Source organism: Panicum virgatum, chromosome 6K (assembly GCF_016808335.1).
Source record: "Panicum virgatum strain AP13 chromosome 6K, P.virgatum_v5, whole genome shotgun sequence".
NCBI lineage: Eukaryota > Viridiplantae > Streptophyta > Magnoliopsida > Poales > Poaceae > Panicum > Panicum virgatum.
In genome coordinates, this window is record NC_053141.1 from 47,478,423 (window position 1) to 47,501,124 (window position 22,702).

Sequence of the window (22,702 nt, forward strand, 5' to 3'; positions counted from 1 at the left end):
AGAGCCCGCTGTGGCAGTGTATCCTCTTGTTTGTTTTTCACTTTGTTATTTTCTGAACAATATTGTTGGTCAGGATTGGGGATTTGGTAATATTGTTGGATCAATGAACAGAGTGTGCTCCTGCAATCCTGCATGTCTCCATCATCAGTACCCAGCCCCAATGCCAACCAGTGCAAGGTTCAACACTTGACACACCATCATGCTCCAAATCTAGCTAAGTGTGTACCCAACTTGTTAGAAATCTTCTGCACTGTGTTTCTGAGCATATACTCCATCTGATAAAATACTACTTATGTTTACAGCATGGAAAGAACTATACATGATTTCGACTAATGTTTTCTATTAGACATTCACAGCATTTAACAGAATTATGAGGCAATGAAAGTATCTTTCAAGACACATGCCTTCCATATTGCTAAAACTATATACTACCTCAGTTTTGAACTATAAGACATTAGATTCTAGCTTTGTCTTAGTCAATGCAAGTCTGCACTGCCACTGAAATGCTGGATCGAGGCACATGCATGTTAAGCCCCTCGCTCCATGGATTCTGGCCAAACAATGGGGCTCTGATTTTTTTTTAATAAATCGCGGCGCTGTGATAGTAACGGCCAACCTTGTCATCACAGTTGTAAAATCGAAATAGATCCTGTGGCGTTTCTCTCTATTTCTCCCGTGCCTTCCTGCTTTGTCGACCTGTTCGTCTCGTCGCGCTGGGCCTGGTCAGGTGAGACAGGGACTCTGCAAACTCCAATCCAAGGTATGCTCTTGTGATCCACTCCACTCTACAGCTTGTCTGAAAATCTTCGTGATTCCTGCTCATTTCATTTAATTTTGTCTCGACCTCTTGGTGCATGTGCTCCTCGACTCTTGGATTATTTCTTTCTCCTTGAAAGCATTCATCCTATTACAGTAGCTTAGAAAGAATCAAATACACGAGCCCGTACTGCACAGCTACTACCCAGATAGCTCGCTCGCTTTCTTGGCTAGGCGACAGTGCTCTGGTCAGGTAGCAGCCCGTGAGCATGACAGGGGAAGAGGGAACGTGAGAAGCCAGGAAGAGAAATCCAAGAGCACTGTCCTTTCCCCAAGCAGCCCAGTCCTCTGTATGATCCATGGCGCAGGAGAGAACAGGAGGAGAGGAGAGATCCATCTCGGTGGTAGTGCTCCTCCGCTCCAGGAGGAAGACGATGCCAAAACACTTTCCCCAATGGTCATCGGCCTCCCAAGTCTTCCTCCTTTTCGATGCAAAGTCCGCAGAGATGACGGCGGCTGGCGACGCGTGGTGCGCGCGGCAGTGGTCGGCTTCCACGCGTCGATGCTCCAGGGTCCGGACGGCCGCGTACAAGTTTGATCTTTTCTTTAAAAAACAAAAAAAACTAAAAGCACAAGCTTAATTCGCATTAAGCGCGCACTACCTGATTATAGTAGCCACAGCTTCAAGTGGTTGTGGTTAACGCACTACAGCTTGTGGATTGTTGAAGTTTGAAGGGAGTTTGCTTCTGTTCTTTCTTTTGCAAAAACAAGTGTAATCAGGGCAGAACTTGAAGAGATGTGTTCTGAAACAAGCTTTACTGAATAATGATGTTTGCAAGGCACCTGCTATACTATACTTTATTCAGGAATCCCAACAACCCCTTGCGATGAGCCTAATAATAAATAATAATCATTGCCAAATCCAACTGCAGGCTTAGCCCCAATAAACTTGGAGCCGTTTTCTGCTTCAACCAAACTTGCATCAACTAATGTCTGGCCATAAAAAGTAGCACTCGTTTGGATGGTTTGCCAAACATTTTTCGGAGACCATAATCATCTGCCCCCTACATTTTCGTGCTAACATTGGCACAAATATGAGCAGGAATTTATTGCTGAAACTCTGATCTGCCAAACGTCTTTTTTTTTTTTCTTTTGTGGACAGGTTGTGCATGTGTTCTGCCTTTTCCATGGATAGTAGGAGTCAGAGGTAAAATACAAAGCCTACTTAGCGCAAGCTACAAGTAGTAGAAAGGAAAGTAAAAGAAAACTCTGTACATTACACAATCCTACAAGAATCCCATCAGCCAAAAATCCAGCACTCGCAAATCAAAACAAGACTCCTTTCAAGGCTGCAGCATCTTTTACACACATCCATCTTTCGCTGTAGCCACAAGCCAGTCAGCCACTTCCATCTCTCGCCATTCCTGCAGCTGGCAGCAAGTCACAAGTGTCCCTACCAACCAACCACCAAGAATTGAAGACGCGGACGAGGCCCGGTGGACGCCATTGCCGCCCTCCATATCCTCCTCCTCCTTGGCTTCAACTCCACTCTTCCCATGCTTGCTTTCCAACCCAAGGGATAACCGCCCGTCCAAGCGCCTCCACGTACGTCCCAACTGCACCGAGCAAGAACAGCAAGTAGTGGAGGACGACGTGATCCGTCGATCTGTCCATCGCCCATGGGGAAGCTTAGGTACTACTACTGCGCCTGCTTCTAACTAATCACATGCTTATGTGCACATCCATTTCGGCAATGTCGCCATTACTACTGCTTCAAGCTTTCCCGGCCAGTTTCTATATATACGCACAAACACATGCCCCTGGTTTCTTGCATCACATCTCTCGCGTTCATGCGTCTGCGCATTCGCCTGCTTGAAGCTGCAGGAGCCTCTGCTGCATGGGCCCTCCGCGGGCGGCCTCGCCGGCCGGCGCCGCTGTCGATGCCACCGCCGGCGTCAGGGTTAACGTCAGCGATCGATATGTGCGTCCCTGTATCCGCCTGCGCCTCAGCCAATTGGTTTTAGTATTGCAGGATTGGAGTCCCGTGTGATGGGGATGTGCTGATTTGGTCGTGCAGGTTGAGATAAAAAATGGCATCTTTGAACTGACGCTGTCCAACCCTGACGGGATCGTGACGGGCGTGCGCTACAATGGCGTGGATAACCTCATGGAAATCCTTAATAAGGAAGACAACAGAGGGTACGGTACCAATTTCAGATTACTTTATCTTGCTTCTGTATGTATGTATGTATCCTCTGGTTACTTCATTCTTTTTTATCTCCGTATTTGCTATCTTTTGTTTAGTTGAAGGCATTGCTGCTAGTTGGACTTGGGCACAATTAAATTAAACATGCACTTTATTCTTCAGTTAATTAAGATTTCTATTGCTTATACATGCAAAATTGATGCTGAAACAGAGTTGACAGTGTAACTTGCTGCATGTTCTGTCAGGTACTGGGATCTTGTTTGGAACCCACCAGGGCAGAAAACTGGCATCTTTGATGTGTAAGAGCTCTCTCAATTCTCAATTCAGTCCTGACTACTGCATCACTATAAATGCATTTTGCTTCTGAATCAGAAAAGAAAGACCCCAAATGAATCTGAACCTGAACATTCTTGTGCAGGATCAAAGGTACTGAGTTCCGCATCATATACCATGATGAAAACCAGGCTGAGGTCTCCTTCACCAGAAATTGGGATCCTTCTCTACAAGGCAAAGTTGTCCCCTTGAACATTGATAAGAGGTGAGTGATGCACAAACATAACAATTCTCATCAGCTCAATTCATCGGGCGAAAACGAAAGAGAACATGTTAAACGGAGCAAATATTTCTGTACAGGTTCATCGTTCTCCGGGGTTCTTCAGGATTCTACACCTATGGAATCTATGAGCATAAGGAAGGCTGGCCTGATTTTTGCTTGGGAGAGACGAGGGTGGCTTTCAAGCTCCGGAAAGACAAGTACGCCTAGCTATCTGAACTATTTCCTGTTCACTCAATGTCTGAATGTTGCTGTCCATTGAAGCCATCTGTGATTTGGTGCAATTTCAGGTTTCATTACATGGCATTGGCTGATGATAGGCAGAGAATTATGCCAATGCCGGACGACCGACTGCCTCCCAGAGGTCAGCCATTAGCATACCCTGAGGCTGTGCTCCTTGTGGACCCAATCAACCCTGATCTGAGAGGGGAGGTAACCTGGCCTGACAGAGATATACGCTGGCTACCCATGGTGATTATCTGACTGCATTCTAAATCTGAGTGTTGCTTATAATGTCTGTCAAGGTTGACGACAAGTACCAGTACTCCTGCGAGGACCAGTACAACAATGTCCATGGATGGATGTCATTCGATCCTCCCATTGGCTTCTGGCAGATCACTCCAAGTGATGAGTTCAGGACAGGAGGACCCCTGAAGCAGAATTTGACCTCTCATGTTGGCCCCACTACGCTAGCTGTAAGTTAAGGCAATCAGGCATTCATCATGATCTAGAACCCACGCAGAATCTGAACCAGCAGTCCTTGCTGATATGCAATCTGAATGTTTTATTCCATCTGAGATGCAGATGTTTCTTAGCGCACATTATGCGGGGGATGACCTTTCACCCATATTTACGAATGGAGAATACTGGAAAAGGGTCCATGGACCCGTATTCATGTACCTTAACTCCAGTTGGGACGGGAGTGACCCAACTATGCTCTGGGAGGATGCAAAAGTTCAGGTGACAATAATTCAGATTTCCTTATCAAAAAGATAAATCAGATTTCAGACAAAGTAACTACCAACTACTAGCTACTTATCTTTCCCACGTGCTACGAGTACTACAGAACTGTGAAGTAACTTGATTTTATTTATGTTTTCCCTTGTGTCATCAGATGATGATTGAGAAAGAAAGCTGGCCATATTATTTCGCACTTTCAGAGGATTTTCAGAAGACTGAGCAAAGAGGATGCGTTTCTGGTAGATTACTAGTTCGAGACAGGTGTCAAGTGCCACCACTGTCCAGTTTTTCCAGCAACTAATTTACAAGATTATAGTAGCTTGAAACTCTTAAGTGCTCTTGATGTAGTTAAATTTCTCTTGCACCCCTTATTAACCATCATGTCATATAGGTATATAGACGATGGGGACCTTTATGCCTCTGGAGCCTATGTAGGCTTGGCCCTACCAGGAGAAGCTGGATCCTGGCAAAGAGAGTGCAAGGTAAATTAGCATGCCGTGTACATTCCCTGTTTCCGTTCACATAAACGAGTTGTTTTTTAGTTTCAGGTATTCAGTTTATTCTCGTACACTACATTTCAACAGGGATACCAATTCTGGTGTAGAGCAGACGTAGATGGGAGCTTCTACATAAGGAACATTGTAACTGGGAACTACAACCTGTATGCATGGGTTCCCGGTTTCATAGGGGACTACAAATTAGATGCTACATTGACCATAGCTTCAGGTAAGCATCTTCAGTTGGGTGGCATACATACATTACTCTAGCAAGTTTTAGCAGTCTGCTGATGTATTCATTATTGATATGCAGGGGATGATATTTATCTGGGTGACCTTGTGTATCAACCACCAAGAGACGGTCCAACAATGTGGGAGATTGGAGTACCTGATCGATCTGCTGCTGAGTTCTATTTTCCAGACCCTAACCCCAAATATGTCAATAGATTGTACATCAACCACCCTGACAGGTCAGTTGAGATTGTTCTTTTAACCATGAACCGATGATCGTTCTTATCTTATAGTCTTCTGAACGGTCACCGGTAATTTCAGGTTCAGGCAATACGGACTTTGGGAACGATATGCAGAACTATACCCAGATAGTGATCTGGTGTACACAATCGGCCAGAGCGACTATAGCACCGATTGGTTCTATGCTCAAGTTAACAGGTGCAGTTTGTTGTTTCCTACTTTCCCTCAGATAAAATTGTTAGCACAAAGATAAATATGAATCACTTCTACCAAGTGCTCACATCTATGCCTGTCTCCACATCAGAAAAGTTGATGAGAACACTTACCAACCAACTACATGGCAAATCAAGTTCAATCTTGACAGTGTGAGTCCAGGCAGCACCTATAAGTTCCGAGTAGCGCTTGCGTCTTCGGCACGTGCTGAGTTGCAGGTTATATCAGAAAGAAGATATTGTTCTTCCCTATCTTCTTCTTTCCGGTTTTCTCTTGTCCGATGTTCTCACTGATATATGCATGCATGATCAATCTTATTGTGCAGGTTTTCTTCAACAATAAAGACATGGGTGTTCCTCACTTCGCCACTGGACTGATCGGCAGGGACAACGCCATAGCGAGGCACGGGATCCATGGGCTATACTGGCTGTTCAACATCAATGTGAATAGTGCCTGGCTTGTCCAGGGGATGAACACAATCTACCTGAAGCAGCCCAGGAACCAGAGCCCGTTTCAGGGGCTGATGTATGACTACTTGCGTTTGGAGGGACCATGTGACTGCTAATCTGTTGTACAACAACTAGCTGGATAGTATCTGTATAATTGCGTTGCTAGTTGTTGTGAAAATACAACTGTATTCACCATGGGTGGGTTTAGTTGCCTGGCTAAGGGCTAGCCAGGCTCTCGCAATGCAGTCTCAGCATGTTTGGTTGCATGTACAAGAGATCTAGACAGACTAGACTAATGCAGCGGGAGCATGTTAGCCAGGCTACGCTAGTACGCAAGAATCGAGCGTACAAGCGGAGCCAGGTGTTGGAATTGATCTCTACCAGTTGGCCCAACGGCCAACTAATCCCTTGACCTCGCGTCCTGATCGGGGGCCCAGCCCAAGGCGAGGCTGGTGGGCCTCTGTCGCGCAACCCTATAAAGGAGGTGGGGACTGGGCGGCTCAAGGCACGAGGTTCACCGCCGCCACTGTTTCCTACCTCAAAACCCTAATCCGATCAGAGAGGGTGGGCTGCAGCGGTGGGAAGCACCACCAACGCCACTACCACCGCCCTCTACGACTCCAGCGACCGCTGTGTCAGCGGCACTCATCGACCACGCCACTGAGTCAACCGTCGCCGCCCTAGTGTGGATCGTCACCAAGGAACAGGAGATGGCGAGCGGGTCGAGAAGGTCCTCTCCCCTCTATCCTCTCTGTCTTTACTCCTAGATCTAGGGCTATCTTGTACTACGGAAAAGGAAAGGTGAAAAAATCACATCCGATCTGTACGCTGTGTGATCTTAAAGTTTAACACCTGGCTCTGTACAGCGCCTGCATATCATTCCCTCACCTTCTGTGTTTTCACCGCTGACCCTTAGAAACATGGCAGACCTCCGCTCTCGCCTCTTGCCGGACCCCGGCCGTGCTCCGCCTCTCGCTGGACCTCCGCTGGGAGCAGGCACGCGAGCCGCTGCACCAGGTCGTTGACGCGCCCTCCCAGGTCGTGGTCCGCCTCTCGCCGGACCTCCGTTGGGAGCAACAATTTCTTGATTTGGCTGCGCCGAACATCAAATCGGCATCGGCGGAGCTCCATTTGCAGCAGCAAAACCGGGGAAGATGACGGGGAACTCGCCCGGCCATGGCGGCGTAGCATGCTTGCGCTTTCTGGGTGGCGCAGCACGCCCGCGGCTGGCAAAAGTTGGGCCCGGCAGCGGCGACGGAGCTCGCGCTTTCGCGGCGTCGCAGCCCGCCCGCGCGCGGCCGACAAGTCCAGGCCCGCTGGCGTCTTCGGAGCCTCGCCTGCACGCGTCCAGCGGAGCAGGCCACTCCGCAGCGGCGCAGCATGCCCGCCTGCGCCCGGCGCTGCTCGCCCGTGCGGGGCCAGCGGAGCACGCCCGCCCGTGGCACGCACGGTCGCACCGAACTCGGGGAGCTTCATTTGCTGAAATATGAGGACCCTCCATCTTGAGGAGCTCGATTTGCCGCCGGCGAGCTCACTCCAATAGCAGAGTCAGCGGTGAGCACTGCCATCTAGAGTTGTCCAAATCGGAAAGAGCGGGGACAGAGGAGAGATAGAGGTGTGGTAACATCACCGTAGCAAATAAGAGGTGACCATATGCGAGCAGACCATTCAACCAAACACAAGCATACATGAGCTAGGCTTAGTTAAATCATGCAACCAAATATGGCCTCTCGCATCTCCCAACCCAGGCTTAGGCTGGCCATGCTTAAAATTCTAGCCAGGCTAGAGTTGTTCAACAAACCAAACGGACCCCGTATGAATCCAAGTGCCTATGAATCTATGATTGGAGAAGTGTAGCACTGTGGAGTTATATAGCTTGGGCTAGTTGAGTTTTCTCATTTAGCTAGCCGACCATTCAATCTAAGCTGATAGCTGACCTACCTTGTCTTACCAAGTTTCTGTACGTGTCAAGTATCTATTATATAAATATTTGAGTGTTAGAAGAAGCCACCACATTCGTCGAGAGATGCTAGAAATTCTCACATTAATCTAAAAAAAAGAAGGATTCGGACCGTCGGATTTTATGAAGATCTAACAGTCTAGGTTAACCTAGAGAGTCCACATCTGACAAAAGAAGTAATAAATTGCTAGGTTAATTAGAAAAAGACCTAACGGTCTAGGGTAGCTTGGAGAGTCCATGTTTGATAAAAGAAGTAAAAATTGCCATGTTATATGATAATAGGAAAACGTCCGACAAAAGAAGTATGAAATTGCCAGATTAATTAGAAAAAAGTTCTAACGGTCTAGGGTACACTAAAGAGTCCACGTTTGACAAAAGAGAAGTAAAAATTGCCATGTTATTAATATGAAAACGAAACAAATTAATAGTCCAGATTAATTATAAAAAAGTTCTAACGGTCCAGGGTACACTAAAGAGTCCACATTTGACAAAAGAGAAGTAAAAATTGCCATGTTATTAATATGAAAACGAAACAAATTAATAGTATTAGATGCCGACAACATAGATGATAGATCACTGCATCGACGACCTCCTAATAAATCCATAGGACTCACAACAGAGATCAAAAGCCAACAACTTGCGTGCGGCTGCAAAGCAAGCTAGCTAGCACCAACAGGACACATGCGCACTTACCTACCTACCACCTCAGGAACAATGACTGATTGATTTGTCAAAGGTACGGTAACGATAATACCACATCATCAGTAGTAATCACAAGGTGGTAACTGCGGGGCAATTGATAACAACAACCAAGCCCCTTCATTAGCTAATTTGAGTAGGCGGTAATTAATCTACACAAGCACATTCATCATCATACACACACACTCGCAAATCAACACTCTTTTGCATACTGTACCCAATTACTAAGTTTCTTTTTTTTCTAATCTTACGCCAAACGTAAATCTATAATCCAAACTCCAAATAGGTCATGCGAATAGTCAAAAGGAATGCATTAACCGAGCTCTACTATCTGTGGGTACCAATAATCTATTTAATCAATGGATAAAAAAGTAAACTTTGTCTCTCTTATAAAGTGCACGCTCAACCTTAGTCAAGAGCGACAAGAGATTAAAACATTAATCTCAAAAAGAAAATAATACACATCGGTGGACTTTACTATAATAATAGTCTACAGTAACTAAAAGAGTCATGAATAAATTTAGAAATTAAATTAATAAACTTATTAGTTGACTAAAGAGCTCATATAAAAAATATTAATAAACAAAAATTTAAAGGTTTTTTAGAAGAATAAGGAAATATGAAGTTGTGCTAAGAGCTCATGACTAATAAGGATAATAAATAGATAAATTAAGAATTAAGAAAATAAAAAATAGTAGTTTATTTGTATACAATTTGGAAAGAAACATAGCTGAATATAGAGTCTATGAAAAATACAATTAATAAATAACTAAATTTTTAATTAAAATATTATAAATTGGTATTAGATTTCCAACAATATAGGATAGGGAATTACTTATGTATAGATCTTATGCAATAAAATTTGTCAATAGGTAAATTGATTTTTGAAATATGACTTGAAGCTACCATGCTACTCGAGAAAGAAATAACTTACATCATTGATTTTGTATGATGCTCTAATTATCTAGATTAATCCTAAGAATTCATCTTGAGTATGACCAGTCAATAGCTAAATTAAAAATTAATTACAATAAAAGGAAATATAGTAGTATTCTAAATAAATTTAGAAGCAAATAGTAAAAAATAAAAAATCCAAATCAAATAGATGTATTAAATAACAATATTGGAAAGAAAAATAGTGAAAAGTTGTATTTCCAAGCAAATTAATTAGATAAAAAATATGTGTAGAATATAATTAGTCAATAGATAAACAAATACAAAATCTCGATATTCAGATCTAGCAACTTACTGTATAAATTTTAACATAAAAAGATCAAGCCACCATGTTAATGTTGAGGGACAAGAAAATATTACATTAATAGTAAACCTAAGCATTTTAGGCCCTGCTAAGTTCATTGGGTCTTGCTCCCCCCATACCTTTGTATGGTCAGGATTAGTCAGAGAAAACCAGGCTTGAGAAGTTCAGCATCACGAGAGCATGGCCAACATCATAAGTTAATTATTAATCAACCAAGAAATAGTGGAAAGCTCAAGCTCAGTCTGAAAGTTACCCATAGGACAGAACTATGTGCGAAGTTTAGACCCCAAATTAGTCCGGTATATTATCGGCTCGACTTAAAAAATACTCAAGTCAAATCACTGAAAACAAAGGGAAAATATATATTGTTTTTAAGCATATAACTGATAAATGTATTATAAGAATATATAAAAATGGAAAATGTGAAAAAGATGAAATTTGTTGCAGTCGTATATGGATTTCACTGACTCGGTTTCTGTATGAAATTAAAATTCATGATGAATAGAATAGAAGGAACTCTTCATTAGTATGAAAACAAAAGGAAAAATTGATAGGAAACGAGGATCACATGGTATCAAAAGGAGCTAAGGACGGCTTCAACTTCTATGATGTCGTCGCCCATGTCGTTGGCCATCACTAGAAGAGGCACCACGGATGCCACCTCTAGCTATGGCAAACGCATCCCTCAGCAAGGTTTATTTCTTGATGCCATATCACCTACACAAAAAGTTGAAGATGCAACGCTGCTATGGCTTACAAGGCATGGCTAAAAGGCATATGAATAATGACACCACGGATGCCACCTCTAGCTATGGCAAACGCATCCCTCATCAAGGTTTATTTCTTGATGCCATATCACCTACGCAAAAAGTTGAAGATGCAACGCTGCTGTGGCTTACAAGGCATGGCTACAAGGCATATGAATAATGCATCCGCCAAAATAAGATTGAACAGAGAAGTCAAATATAACTAGCCTAGCTAGACATAATAATTTGGTTGAGTGAGTCCGGACTACATTCACTTGCTGACTACACAGAACCACTAAGGTATCCATAGGCCATATCTTCTAACCTTAAAAATAGTTTATGTCATATCTAAAACTCTCTAGCATGAATTCACAATACAAGACCAAAAATACAATACGTTCAATAAGCACAGAACATAAATTTCTATATAAAATTTTTACTAAGAGTTCATCATCCACCACAAATATCATGAAAAATGTGATACCTTGGTTTGTGCTATTTGAATAAAAGAATGACAACAAAATAAAAAATCTTTGGAAAAATTTAATTTAAAGTAAAAAAAGTATAAATGTTAAAAAAATAGCTAGCTACCCGCGCTATTTGCGCGGGCCACCTTGCTAGTTTATGTATTATTTAGCAGTATCATCCATCCTCCAATACGCACGGATTTCTATTCTTTTTGTATGGTGCGAAGCAGTGTGTCCAACATGTCCTCCCTTTTCTGAATTCTGACATACCCCATGCATTTAAGCCCATAACCCAATTAGGACAACACACTCCATGCATCTAATTAAAAATAAGTCACATTTAAATTTTGGCCATCATTATCTTTTGTTTTTTTAATATTTTAAAGGAATAAGTCCATATTTGACCCTGCTACTCTTTAAGTTATCTAATTTTTAACCTCCAATTCCAATATCGTCTACTTCCAGATACCACAACTCTAAGTAACATCTAGTTTTGGCATACGAGCCCAACCAAAATGGTTAGGGTTAGCGTGGTATAGTTTTAAAATTTATATGTGAGAAAATATATAAATGAGGAAAAGATCATGGAGATATTTTTGGACACAATGAGTCCAAAAAAAAAGCTACAACTTAATCAAATTGTCCATTGAATTTTTTATTTGAAGATTGTAGAACTTGTTTCACAAGCTTTAGTAATTTTTACCAGACTCTTATTTTATATGATCTTCAATTGCTTTAGATAAATTCTATGATTAGTCAAAACACTCGTAATCAGCACAACATTTTACCAAAATTTAACATTAAATTCAGCAATGAATCTACCCTTTGACCAACAAAAAAAAAGAGAGAAATGTTACTTAAAACAACATAGGAAGCCCACAGATATAATGTTAGTAAACTAATGAAGTGACCCGAGTTCTTTTTCATGTTTTTCTTGCGATTATCACCACTATTAGATTGTTTTTGCCATACAATAAATGAAGCCGCAAAATAAACAGGGCACTGATGAAGATCCAACTATACTAACATGCATGATGCCGCCTGCAACCCAGTGTTAAACATATATTATGAATTAAATTGTCAAATAAATTTTGACATAAACATAATCAAATCTGAAAATCTAGCAAAAAATTACCCAAATTCAAATTAAATAGTATCAGTACGTACAAAATCCCTGCCCAGAGATACCCAGCCAGACATTACTGGCCAAAACAAATATTTCACCGCTTCAATCTGAGACCAACATTATGTATCAGAGCCAAAATTAACTAATTAGACACTGGCATTTAAGGAATGTAAACGGTCCGGCCTTTCTGCTATTATTATTTCTTGGTCGAAATTCATGTTGTCCAGAAGCTACAGTTCCCTACAATACATCCCATGGCCAACTCACCATTGAACAACACATCAGTGCAACATGGATCATTCAAATCATCACCACTATAATATTCACCTTGCAGCACCATAACACAGATGATGATGGTTGATGAACCCTAGTCAGTAGCTAGGCTGCTGCTATATGCTTACCTTGCATGCAAGAGTCACAGAGATATTTAATTTGTCCATGGCTCCAATGATCAATGCATGCCTTGCCTTGGTTGCTAATTTCCATTCGATGATTAATCTCCTACTTCATTTCTGGGTCCAATGAGCCCATGCCAATGCCCGCGGCTCCGTGCCGCAGCGGAAGCCCCACCGCGCCGCCCATGCTCCGCACGACGCCGCCGCCGACGCCAAGGAAGTCTCTCGTGCTCAGCTTCCCGTCGTCCATGCCGGGGAAGCCACCGCTCCCGGAAGCCGCCAGAGAGTTCATCAGGTCCCGGAACTGGCTCTCGTTCTCGGCCTGACAAGTGCTCCTCGACGACGAGCTCTCGCCGGCCATGAACCCAGCAGCACCGGCTGGTCTCCCGTTCAAGGCGCCGCCGCTACCGAGGCCCCTGAGCAGAGAATTCACGCTGCCGCCTCCGGCGCCGCTCGTCGTCGCGCCCATCTGCGCGGCCTTCTGTAACAGCGCCGTCGCCGACATCTGCGGCGGCGCGACGGTCTCGGTTGAGTTGTACAAGGATGAAGAGAAGCCGCCGCCGCCGCCGACTCCCATTTGGTTGCCCATTAGGTTGTTCCCGGAGAAGATGGCCGCGGACTCGGTGTTGGCGCCGCTGTTGCCATGCTCGCCGCCATCGCCGCGGCCGTTCCCGCCTGCGGCACCGTTGAACTGGTCCGGGAAGACGAGGCGCGCGTCCTGGCCGCTGCTCGCGCCCGAGAAGAAGCCCAGGTTTAGGAGGCCGTTGCTCCCCGGCTGGCCGTGCTGCTCCGGCAGCTGCATCAGGCCGTGGAAGGCCGGCTTGCCGTGGAGCAGCGAGGTGTGTCCCGGTTGGCTCTGGTGGCCGTCCTCTGCGCCGCCGAGGTAGAAAGGCGAGGAGGAGGACGACGCCGGCTGCGCGCCGCGGAACGCTGGGGAGCCGGCCGAGGACGGCATGAGGTGTTCGAACTGCGCAGCCGGATTGCCGGTGATGGCGGTGGCGGCCGACGAGTGGGCTTGCTGGTCTTGGAAGGAATGCAGCTGAGAGGCGGCCAGCCCGGAGAGGCCGAGGGCCATGCCGCCGGAGCCGTACATGCCCGCGCCGATCGGCGGCGCCCGTGCACTCTCCTGCGCCAGCGCGTCGCAGAACGCACGGTGGGTGATGAAGCTGTCTCTCCTGAAAGAGCAAGACCCAACCAAAGAAAAACAAATCAGAGACTAATAATTAGGCAATTGGTCTTTGTAAACTGATGAAGCTTGTAAAAAAAATATTTGTAAAATGAAATTACGAAAGTAGTTCGTGCCCTACTACTACAAAATTTATCATTGCAAACTTGCAAAGTGAAATAACAGGGCATGTTGATACAAGTTCCTCAAAATTAAAGGTGATGGAAAATAATAATGCTAATTTAATTTAACACTTGAAAAACAGCAAACTGAGATTTTAATTACAGTACAGCTGGTCGTCTGTAATAAAATGGTAAATACATTTTACAAGAGTGCTACATATACATGGTTTTTTTTTCTTCTGTCTTCCCGTCCCAACAATGTTGGGAAATACTACCTCCTTGTATGAGTTCCTAAATTCGGGGAATTGACCAACTGCGTTTTAACATATTTTAAGTTATTCAGTCTTACTATTTGTATTTTCTCTATTTTCTTCCTAGGCAATTCAGTGAGCATAGGATATACAGAATTTTGGTTTGCCATCTGATTAGATGTTGACACTATTGAGATTCAAAATAGAGGCAAGCCGGCTTTCCGAAACAGTTGTAAGATTTTTGAAAAAAAAATGTTGAAAGGTTTTGTGCATTGTTGCTAAATAAACAACAGAGTTATTAAATTAGGTTTAAAAAATATTTGCCAAATTTAATTTTCAAGATAAACCGAACTCCACGTTTCAGAACTTTTTTTTTAAAAAAAAATACTCTAACAGATCCCAGGTGTTAATTAATAAGAAGATACACGTTTCAGAATCGCTGGAGTATTTCTCATCGGGAACTGTTGAACAGGTTTCAAATATCCCTGATGTTGAAAAGGTGTACCCTAGTATATATACGACTAAATAGCTAGTGAAATTTCATTTCATCACCATATTAAAAAAAGAAAAAAAGTATATGACTTACATTTAAGGAATTTTCGCTCAATTATCATTAAAGGCTGTGCTACCCATTAGTTTTTTTAGATAAAGGAAGACCCCGGCCTTGAGCGCTGACAAGTGAGCGTCTACAGCCAAATAAAAGAAGCAGTACACAGACTGCAAAGAACATGCTTTGGTTTAACACCAAACAGACCAGACTAGCAAAGAGTAACATACTCCAACCGATGATGACGACTGAACGAATGAACAAATTTTCTGTTTTTGATGGGATGTGCAAAGCAAGTGCAGGCCATGACATGAACAGTGATGTGTATCCAAAGGAAGCCAGAAATGGAAAGGGAAAACTGACGGAATTAAGCAAGTGTCATGCCCAAATGCGTTCGTACTCCTCCATCAGCCAGCTAGGATCCAAGAAAATTGCAAGCATATCCATACCATAAATATGTGAAGCGTTTACATGAACAGAAGCACAGCAAAAACCTTGTATCTATATATCGAGTGGTATCTATCGTCATCGATCCCTTCGCCTGCTGCATGTAGTCGTCGTTTCAGACGAACAGAGACAACGACGACGACCGCCATGAAAAGAAGAGAGCTAGAGAGAGAGAGCAGTGAGTGTCGCTAGCTACATGCATGCGCGATGCATCCCATCCGGGCGTCACGGTCACATGAGAACAGCAGGCTGCCATGCCGGCCGTGGTGCTGGCGAGACATGCAATGTCATCACGTGAACAGGTGGGGATCCCATCCGGCGTCCATGGAGAGAGGAGCAGCTAGCTAGAGAGGGAGCCCTGCTGCTGCAGGGATGCATGCGGACTCCGAGGTGAAAAAGAGACTGGCTTTTGTCTTCATCTCCAACTCTCAAACAGATCCGTAAAATAGTGGTAAAAAATCACATTAAATACTGTGGTATATTGTAATATTTTTTGTTTGTTTGTGGTATTACTGTATTGGCATGGCAGCTGCATACTACAGAGAGAGGCACTGGCACAGACCCCAAGAGGGGGCGACGGCCGGACAGGGAGTTCACGTGTGACCACCACCCCCTTTCTCTCTCTTATACATCCCTGAGTATCTCTCTCCCCAGAGAGAGAGATGGTCGAAAAAAATCTCAAAAATCTAACGCGCAAAGAGGCCGGGATGGAATGGGATGGATGGAATCCAAACAAGTCCAATTTCCAAACAAGAAAGAGAAAAGAAACGCGCAAGCAGGCAAGACGCAGCTAGCAGCACGGGCGCAGAAAGCAGGTGGCTTGCTTGCCGGCCAGTGACAGCCCTAACCCTAACTCCCATGCATCAAATCAAATCACCATGGATCTCGCTCGCATGCCTTTCCGTGCCTGAACTGAATCCGGCCGGCCATCATGACCCAATCATGCATACACGCCGCCGCTCATGTCATATATACCACCACATAAAAAGAAAATTCAAAAGTACTTCTAAGTCGTTGTGCCACAAAATTAACAGTAACAGAATTGAAGTTTGGAAGAAACTAAAATTCAATATGTTTTAAACAACCGGCTAGAGCTGTCGTTGTAGACGGTTATAGCTGCCAGGAAGAGCAGTCGCTATGGCATTTTACTCGTTAAACGCTATAAAGGCAGTCTTGAATCTAAGCATCTTAACCGGCGATTTAAAACCTTAAGATATAGGTATGAACCGAATCGAATGGAATCGAAGACGACCAAGACGAAGATGATGATGCATACCTAGAGAAGAGGGTGCCGCAGTCGCATCGGTACTCGCGCGTGCCGCAGGTCTTGGAGTGCGCCTTCCAGTCGGACTGCACGGCGTAACGCTTGTTACACTTGTCGCACTTCCACTTCTTCTCGCCGTGCTTGCGGCAGTAGTGCTTCTTGATGCCGGTGAGGTCGCCGAGCGCCCGCGAGGGGTCGTGGTGGACGCACGACGGCTCCGGGCACAGGTACACCCGCCGCCGCGTCTCCTTGGGGTTCTTCTGCTTGAGCTTCCACGGCAGGTTGTGCCCGCGCCGGTGCAGCTGCAGGTTCTGCTCCCGCTGGAACCCCTTGTTGCACACCTCGCACACGAACCGGTTCGTCGCCAGCAGCGTCTTCGGGGACAGAGCGATCACCTCCGCGTCGGGATCTGCAGGCAGCCAGATGTATAATCGTATGTCGAATTAATGGATCGGAATGGAATCGATCGCAAGATTAATTATTGAAGCTAATAAGAGGCCGGATCATGGATCGCTCGGGGTACTTGCTTGGGTTACCGGGCTGGTTCCTCTTCTTCTTGAGCGCCGGCGCGGCCGCCGGAGGAGGAGGCGCTGCCTGCTGCGGCAGCGGCGGCTGCATCGTCTGCGCGTCGCCGAGTCCGAACAGGTGGGCAGCCGCCATGTATCGATGATCGATCTCAGCTAGCTAGCTGACGAGTTGACGATTGGATTGGTCACGGCACCACCTGCTGCTGCGTTAGCAGCTGGAGTATGTAGTGGTAGAGATCGAGAAGCAACAAGCAGCGAGCTACCGGCCGGTCACACTGCGACTGCCAGTCCAAGTCACGCAGCTAGCTGTGTGGTGGCCGCGTGACTACTGCGGCTAGTGTCTCTTCTTAGCTTGGACAGTAGCCTACCTGACTCTCCGGCTTCTTCTGCACCACCGACGACCGATCGATCTAAAAGACAAACGAGCGAGGGAAGAGGCAAATAAATGGTGTCAGCTATAGGCAAGTAATAAGCTGCTGCTTACACAAAGAATGAAATCCATCCAGGAATTGAATGAAGGACTGACGACAGATAGAGATCGAGATGCAACAAGTTGCTAGTACATGTGTACTACGACACAACAACACTTGACTGGAGGTGGAGCATGCGCGGACATGGACATGGACATGGACATGGAAATGGACATGGATGGATGGATCTGTGTGCTGCATATATACATACAACCCAGAGCCAAAGAGGACAAAGTAAAGAAGCTCCAATCGTCTCTCTCCAAAGCAACAAGGAAATTAAAGCAAGCGGTGAAAAGGGAGAGGCCGGAGGAGGAAGAAAGTCCAAACAAACCTAGCCGCGGTTGTTGCGCTTGCAAACAAGGCGCAAAAGAGGGGAAGCTAGGTGTAGCACAAAGGGAGCTAGCGAGAGCTAGCAGGCCGGGCGGCCATGGACAAAGAACAAGAGATGCAAACATACATGCAAGAAATTACCAAAGCAGCAACAACGACAAACGACGCACATCGTCTAACACTAATTAAGAGAAGGGATAATCGAAAAACAAAAGAATTGATAGATGAGCAAACCGAGGTTACATCAATAGTAAGCACGAACCGGATGATGATAATGAATTCTGAAAGGCGGGTGAAAGGAGCTAGCAGAGCTACACGGATCGAACTGAAGCTAGCAATCGGAGCATGTGCCCCCTCTCTGTCTCTCTCCCTCTTAGAAAAACGGAAGGGAAAGAGGAAGAGGTAGAAGGAGAGGGAGGGAGGAGCTAGTAGTAGTGAGTGGTGGTTGGTTATGATGTGAGCACCTCCGATCCCTATCGCCTCACACACCCGTAATCAGCTCAGGTCGATGGGTAAGGCAGCAAGCGCTCTCGCTGATCCAACTAGGGAAGAAAGGGCTGGGGGCGAGCCATCGACGACAGTGACCTGGACGGTGGGGCCCGCGTGTGCCCTGTCTGGGACCACCTGAAGATGCTCATCCCTCAACTCCCTGTTGCTTGCATTGCTCGTCAGCTACCCCTATTTACAATTGAATCTTTTGAAACTCAAATTAAAAGAAGTAGATCGATGTACATTTATACTAATGTAATCAAGATTATTTATACTAGCCTATCAATCCGTGCTCCCGCACGGACTAATTAGAATTAATATAAAAATAAAGCTTATAGCTAATAATTATAATTATTTATCTCACGTCCACTTATATCTATTAAATATAATAACACATGCTCTGAAATACATATTTATTATTATTATTATCTAGTTGTAATAAATTTTATTTTCCATTACATCTCCATGTATGTTATATATATATATATATATATATATATATATATATATATATATATATATATATATATATATATATATATATATATAGTTGAATCATTTGTTTGTGAATTGATATTCTATCTCTTCCATTATACATGAATATATGGCGACAATATCGTGGATAGTATTTTAGCTTAGGTTCAAATTCACCAGCTACTTTCTTCACACCATCTAGTATATAAATAATAACATAAATAATATAGAAAAAATAATTTATAATTTTATATTAGTGCACTTTAATATTTTATTATAACTATATAATTTAGATTCAGATTTAGAGGTTTTAATAATGATATAATTGGATAATTTATATGCGAACTGAGAGGGTTATTTGTATTATTTTTATGATGTCATATGTGGGCGATTTACACAAAGATTAGGGGGTTACTTTGACTTTTTTTTATAATGACAAAGATGGGTAATTTAGATACATGCATGTTAGGGGTTACTTTAGTCTATTTTCATAATGATACATGTGAGTAATTTATTAAGAAACATAACAGATCCAATGGCTATTATAATTAGAGTTGTCGGATTAATGGTCAGATGCTTTTGATTTTTGTGAGTATTTTTAGGATTTTTCTATTTTTATAGAGTATCCATCTAGAATCCTAGGTGGCTGCATGTGGAGGTTTGAAAAGAGCCTCCCATTAGTAATAGTAAGATAAAATATGTAAAATCGACTTGAAAAAGGGAAGTAATAGTAACCATATACTATACATCACAATACAAGAATGGTCTAGATGAGATGCAAGATAAACCACTGACTCAGAACCACACGAATTAAATTGCTTCCTTTCCTTTGTTCCACTTCCACTCACGTCTCATCCATGCATGTTCTACGCAATTCCGGACGGGGATAAAAAGACCTCGTCGCAAGCTGATGGTATTTTCTTCTGGTCGAATAGTACATGCAGTAATAATTCAAATTAATTTTTGGCTTGGCCTCTAGTTTCTTTGGTTACTTCTCCTATCCCAATTATTATCTAGCTACACCAATTATTATACTATTTGTTAACATGAGTTAATAATATTTTAAACATCAAATAAAATATAATATTGATAGCAAAAATTATTAACAATTTTGATCAAAGCCTTGGCAAAATTCATCTATATATATGTTTTCTTTTGCTGTTTACATGCATGATGAACATCGTCATGGTGATGTCAAGCAATATAATGCCATCCAAGAACACTAAAAAAATCTACTTTAATTAACATGTACTACCTGCCAAATAAATGCCAGTAGTTTTTGTTGTTTACAAATTCTTAATAAATACACCGAAAGAGAAGTGTCTTCTAGCTAGCTGTGCAAAATAATAAGAAAAAAATAATGTACCAATCTGCATCTCATATACAATATAATGCTCACTTTATGCACGCATCGATGGATCGATTCTCGTGATCGACCTTTTCCTCGCGACATTCTTTGTCATGTACCTTATATTAGCTTGCTTGTCAGGGGCAGCTCGATCGAGAGAGACCCCTGTAGCTAAGCCAGCTAGCTAGCTATAAGATATTGCATGATTGCATGTGATATCTGAGAAATGCAGGAGCGAGAAAACAAAACAGCATCATGCATATGTGTGTTTATTAGGCGAACATGTGATCGACGAGGGTCATTTTCTCATCTCCCCGGCCGGCCAGGAATTCCAAACTTTAATTTGGAGCTAGATATGCTGACAGCAGCTAGCTAGCTAGCGTGAGTGGGCCGGGAAACGAAGAATTACAAGGTGGCTAAGATGGCAGCAGGTAGCAAATAATGACAAGCCATGTACTGTTAACAATAATGATCGAGCACCGTGCTATATATACACACACACACACATGCATATATATGTTGCACTCAGCTGCAGGACCAACTAACTTGCCAAACCTAGCTCTTCTCACGAGTCATGCCCGAGGTTGTACTTACTCGCGGCGAATCTCTCTCTCTCTGCCAATGCGAGAAACAAAATAGCCGAGTTTAAGTGTGTCCTTGTCAGGTGTCATCTTCACTCAAGAATAAATGGATCGAATTTTATTTCGTAAAATTGGCCCTTTTTGGTCATCTAATTGAAAAAAATTAAAGGCCACTAATGGTCCTGCGTGCAGTCCTGCTTTAGTGGTTGGCGATGACCACTCTTCACAACCCAGACCAAATAGACAATATGCAGAAAACAACGTTTTTTGATGGCATCATACCTGTCGGCCTTGTGAGGTTAGGTAGCCTTGCATTGCGACGTCCACGCTTTATTTGATTGTACTATATATGTAGATTCAATGGATCATATCGATGCATGTGGAATTATAAAAAAAACGAATCAGTAAAAAAGATTTCAATTGAAAATTAGTGCGTACTGCCTGGAGGCCCTTAAGCTCCAACGTTGGCACGTACTGCCGTTCAGAGATCACCACAATATCTGTAATGAACGCCCAAAAGGGGTTCACACGTACTGCCGTTCAGAGATCACCACAATACCATGAATGAATGAGAACGTTGGAAATGTTACTCATCCAATATTTATTTCTCTCTCACTCCCACCATCCAACAAAGACCGTTCGTTTAACCTTCAAATTATATCCCACAAAAAACTGTCCGTTTAGATTATAGTAAAATCCATCTAATTATTAAAACAATATCAAATACTAAGAAATAATCGCACAGATAAGGGCATGAAGCCAATCAAATGATTAAGTAGATGTTAGCATTTATTGAGGATCTAGGGAACCAAATAAACAACACGGTCTAAAATCACAACTGTTCACTACCGGAAACTTGACTTTTGCTGTGTGCGTCGCGGTTTGCCGTGTGCAAATTCACGGGCACACGGAAAACATGAGTTTTGCCGAGTGTGCTCAAAAACCACACGGCAAAAATAAAGCACACGGTAAAGTCATGGTTTGCCGTGTGTTTTTTTTTTTGCACGCGGCAAAGAAATACTTTGCCATGTGTTTTTTTATGACACACGGCAAAGCATGACTTTGACGTGTGTTTTATTTTGGCACACGGTAAAGTAATAAATTTTTTTGTCTTCTCACATCGAAACTTTTTCTACTCTTCACATACAACATGTGGCACTCCATGTTAAATTTTGGTACATTTTTATATTTATTTGTTATATTTAACTAATTAATTGCATTTCAAATAATTTTTTGAATCAAGTCAAATTTGAACCGCAAGTGATAAAAATAATAGAATAAAATGATTGATAAATGATACTCATGCTATTTAACCTAGTTTGAGGCCTTACACATCAAACAAAAAGAAATTTCGAACATCCTGAGCAGGAAACACGACCACGAATGTGTGTCCGAATGATTTTAAAATTCTAAAAAAAGAAAATGAAGTCCAAAAATTATGAGATTTTTAAAAATAGGTTTTTTTTGAAAAATTCTTTGCCGTGTGCTTTTGAGCACTCGGCAAACTCTTTATCGTGTGCCCAAAAAATAGCACACGACAAAGGTGCCCTTTGTCGATGTTTGTTTGCCGTGTGTTGTTTGCCGTTGTAAGGATCACCGGGGTGTCCGACCCTAGAGGGAGAGGGGTGAATAGGGTCGCTAATTCGCTTTCTAACCTAGGGCTCAATCTAATTGCATAAGATAAACCTAACACGCCCTACACATGCTAGTCATGACTAAGGTTTACCTATGCTACTCTCTACTTACCCAAAATACTTGCAACCTATAGCCAATCCTAATCAAACTAACTAGGAAAGTAAAGGCACACAAGATAGAGTAAATGCGGAAACGTAATATGGTAAGTAAAGAGGTAAGGGAGAGAATATGCAAACTCCCGTGAAGACACCAAGACACACGATTTAACATGGTTCGGTTAGGACACCAAGTCCCTC

General features: G+C 43.3%; 2 protein-coding genes across 7 annotated transcripts; one reads left to right on the plus strand and one right to left on the minus strand.

Annotated features, from left to right (window-relative positions):
* The first annotated feature begins 266 nt into the window (after positions 1–266).
* LOC120713808 (probable rhamnogalacturonate lyase B) lies at positions 267–6,927 on the plus strand. 4 transcript variants are annotated; one of them, XM_039999783.1, is made up of 17 exons: positions 267–760; positions 1,919–2,449; positions 2,535–2,737; positions 2,834–2,955; positions 3,208–3,261; positions 3,381–3,500; positions 3,596–3,715; positions 3,806–3,947; positions 4,040–4,210; positions 4,320–4,475; positions 4,630–4,736; positions 4,867–4,957; positions 5,060–5,201; positions 5,286–5,442; positions 5,525–5,641; positions 5,748–5,874; positions 5,982–6,927. In XM_039999783.1, the coding sequence occupies exons 3-17, from the start codon at positions 2,654–2,656 to the stop codon at positions 6,219–6,221; spliced, it is 1,950 nt and encodes a 649-aa protein (XP_039855717.1). In that variant the 5' UTR covers positions 267–760; positions 1,919–2,449; positions 2,535–2,653; the 3' UTR covers positions 6,222–6,927. The 4 variants fall into 4 exon arrangements, with proteins under 4 accessions (XP_039855717.1, XP_039855714.1, XP_039855715.1 ...); XM_039999780.1 differs by having other exon boundaries at positions 2,635–2,737; positions 5,018–5,201; positions 5,982–6,375; XM_039999781.1 differs by having other exon boundaries at positions 2,635–2,737; positions 5,024–5,201; positions 5,982–6,375.
* A 5,593-nt stretch (positions 6,928–12,520) lies between these two features.
* On the minus strand, positions 12,521–18,406 carry LOC120713810 (protein indeterminate-domain 5, chloroplastic-like). 3 transcript variants are annotated; one of them, XM_039999785.1, is made up of 4 exons: positions 18,123–18,406; positions 17,080–17,489; positions 16,565–16,961; positions 12,521–13,931 (listed from the first exon to the last, which is right to left on the minus strand). In XM_039999785.1, the coding sequence occupies exons 2-4, from the start codon at positions 17,210–17,212 to the stop codon at positions 12,863–12,865; spliced, it is 1,599 nt and encodes a 532-aa protein (XP_039855719.1). In that variant the 5' UTR covers positions 17,213–17,489; positions 18,123–18,406; the 3' UTR covers positions 12,521–12,862. The 3 variants fall into 3 exon arrangements, with proteins under 3 accessions (XP_039855719.1, XP_039855720.1, XP_039855718.1); XM_039999786.1 differs by having other exon boundaries at positions 17,089–17,489; positions 18,142–18,405; XM_039999784.1 differs by having other exon boundaries at positions 18,142–18,404.
* Between the last annotated feature and the right edge of the window lie 4,296 nt (positions 18,407–22,702).

What these genes read in the sequence shown, in the direction of transcription:
- LOC120713808 (XM_039999780.1), top strand. An exon ending in AAAACTGGCATCTTTGATGT is followed by an intron (nt 3,262 to 3,380) that starts GTAAGAGCTCTC and finishes ATTCTTGTGCAG; the next exon opens with GATCAAAGGTACTGAGTTCC. An exon ending in CCCTTGAACATTGATAAGAG is followed by an intron (nt 3,501 to 3,595) that starts GTGAGTGATGCA and finishes ATTTCTGTACAG; the next exon opens with GTTCATCGTTCTCCGGGGTT.
- LOC120713810 (XM_039999785.1), bottom strand. Translation starts at nt 17,212, where the DNA reads ATGGCGGCTGCCCACCTGTTCGGACTCGGCGACGCGCAGACGATGCAG. An exon ending in GAACCAGCCCGGTAACCCAA is followed by an intron (nt 16,962 to 17,079) that starts GCAAGTACCCCG and finishes GGCTGCCTGCAG; the next exon opens with ATCCCGACGCGGAGGTGATC. An exon ending in TGCGGCACCCTCTTCTCTAG is followed by an intron (nt 13,932 to 16,564) that starts GTATGCATCATC and finishes TTGCTCTTTCAG; the next exon opens with GAGAGACAGCTTCATCACCC.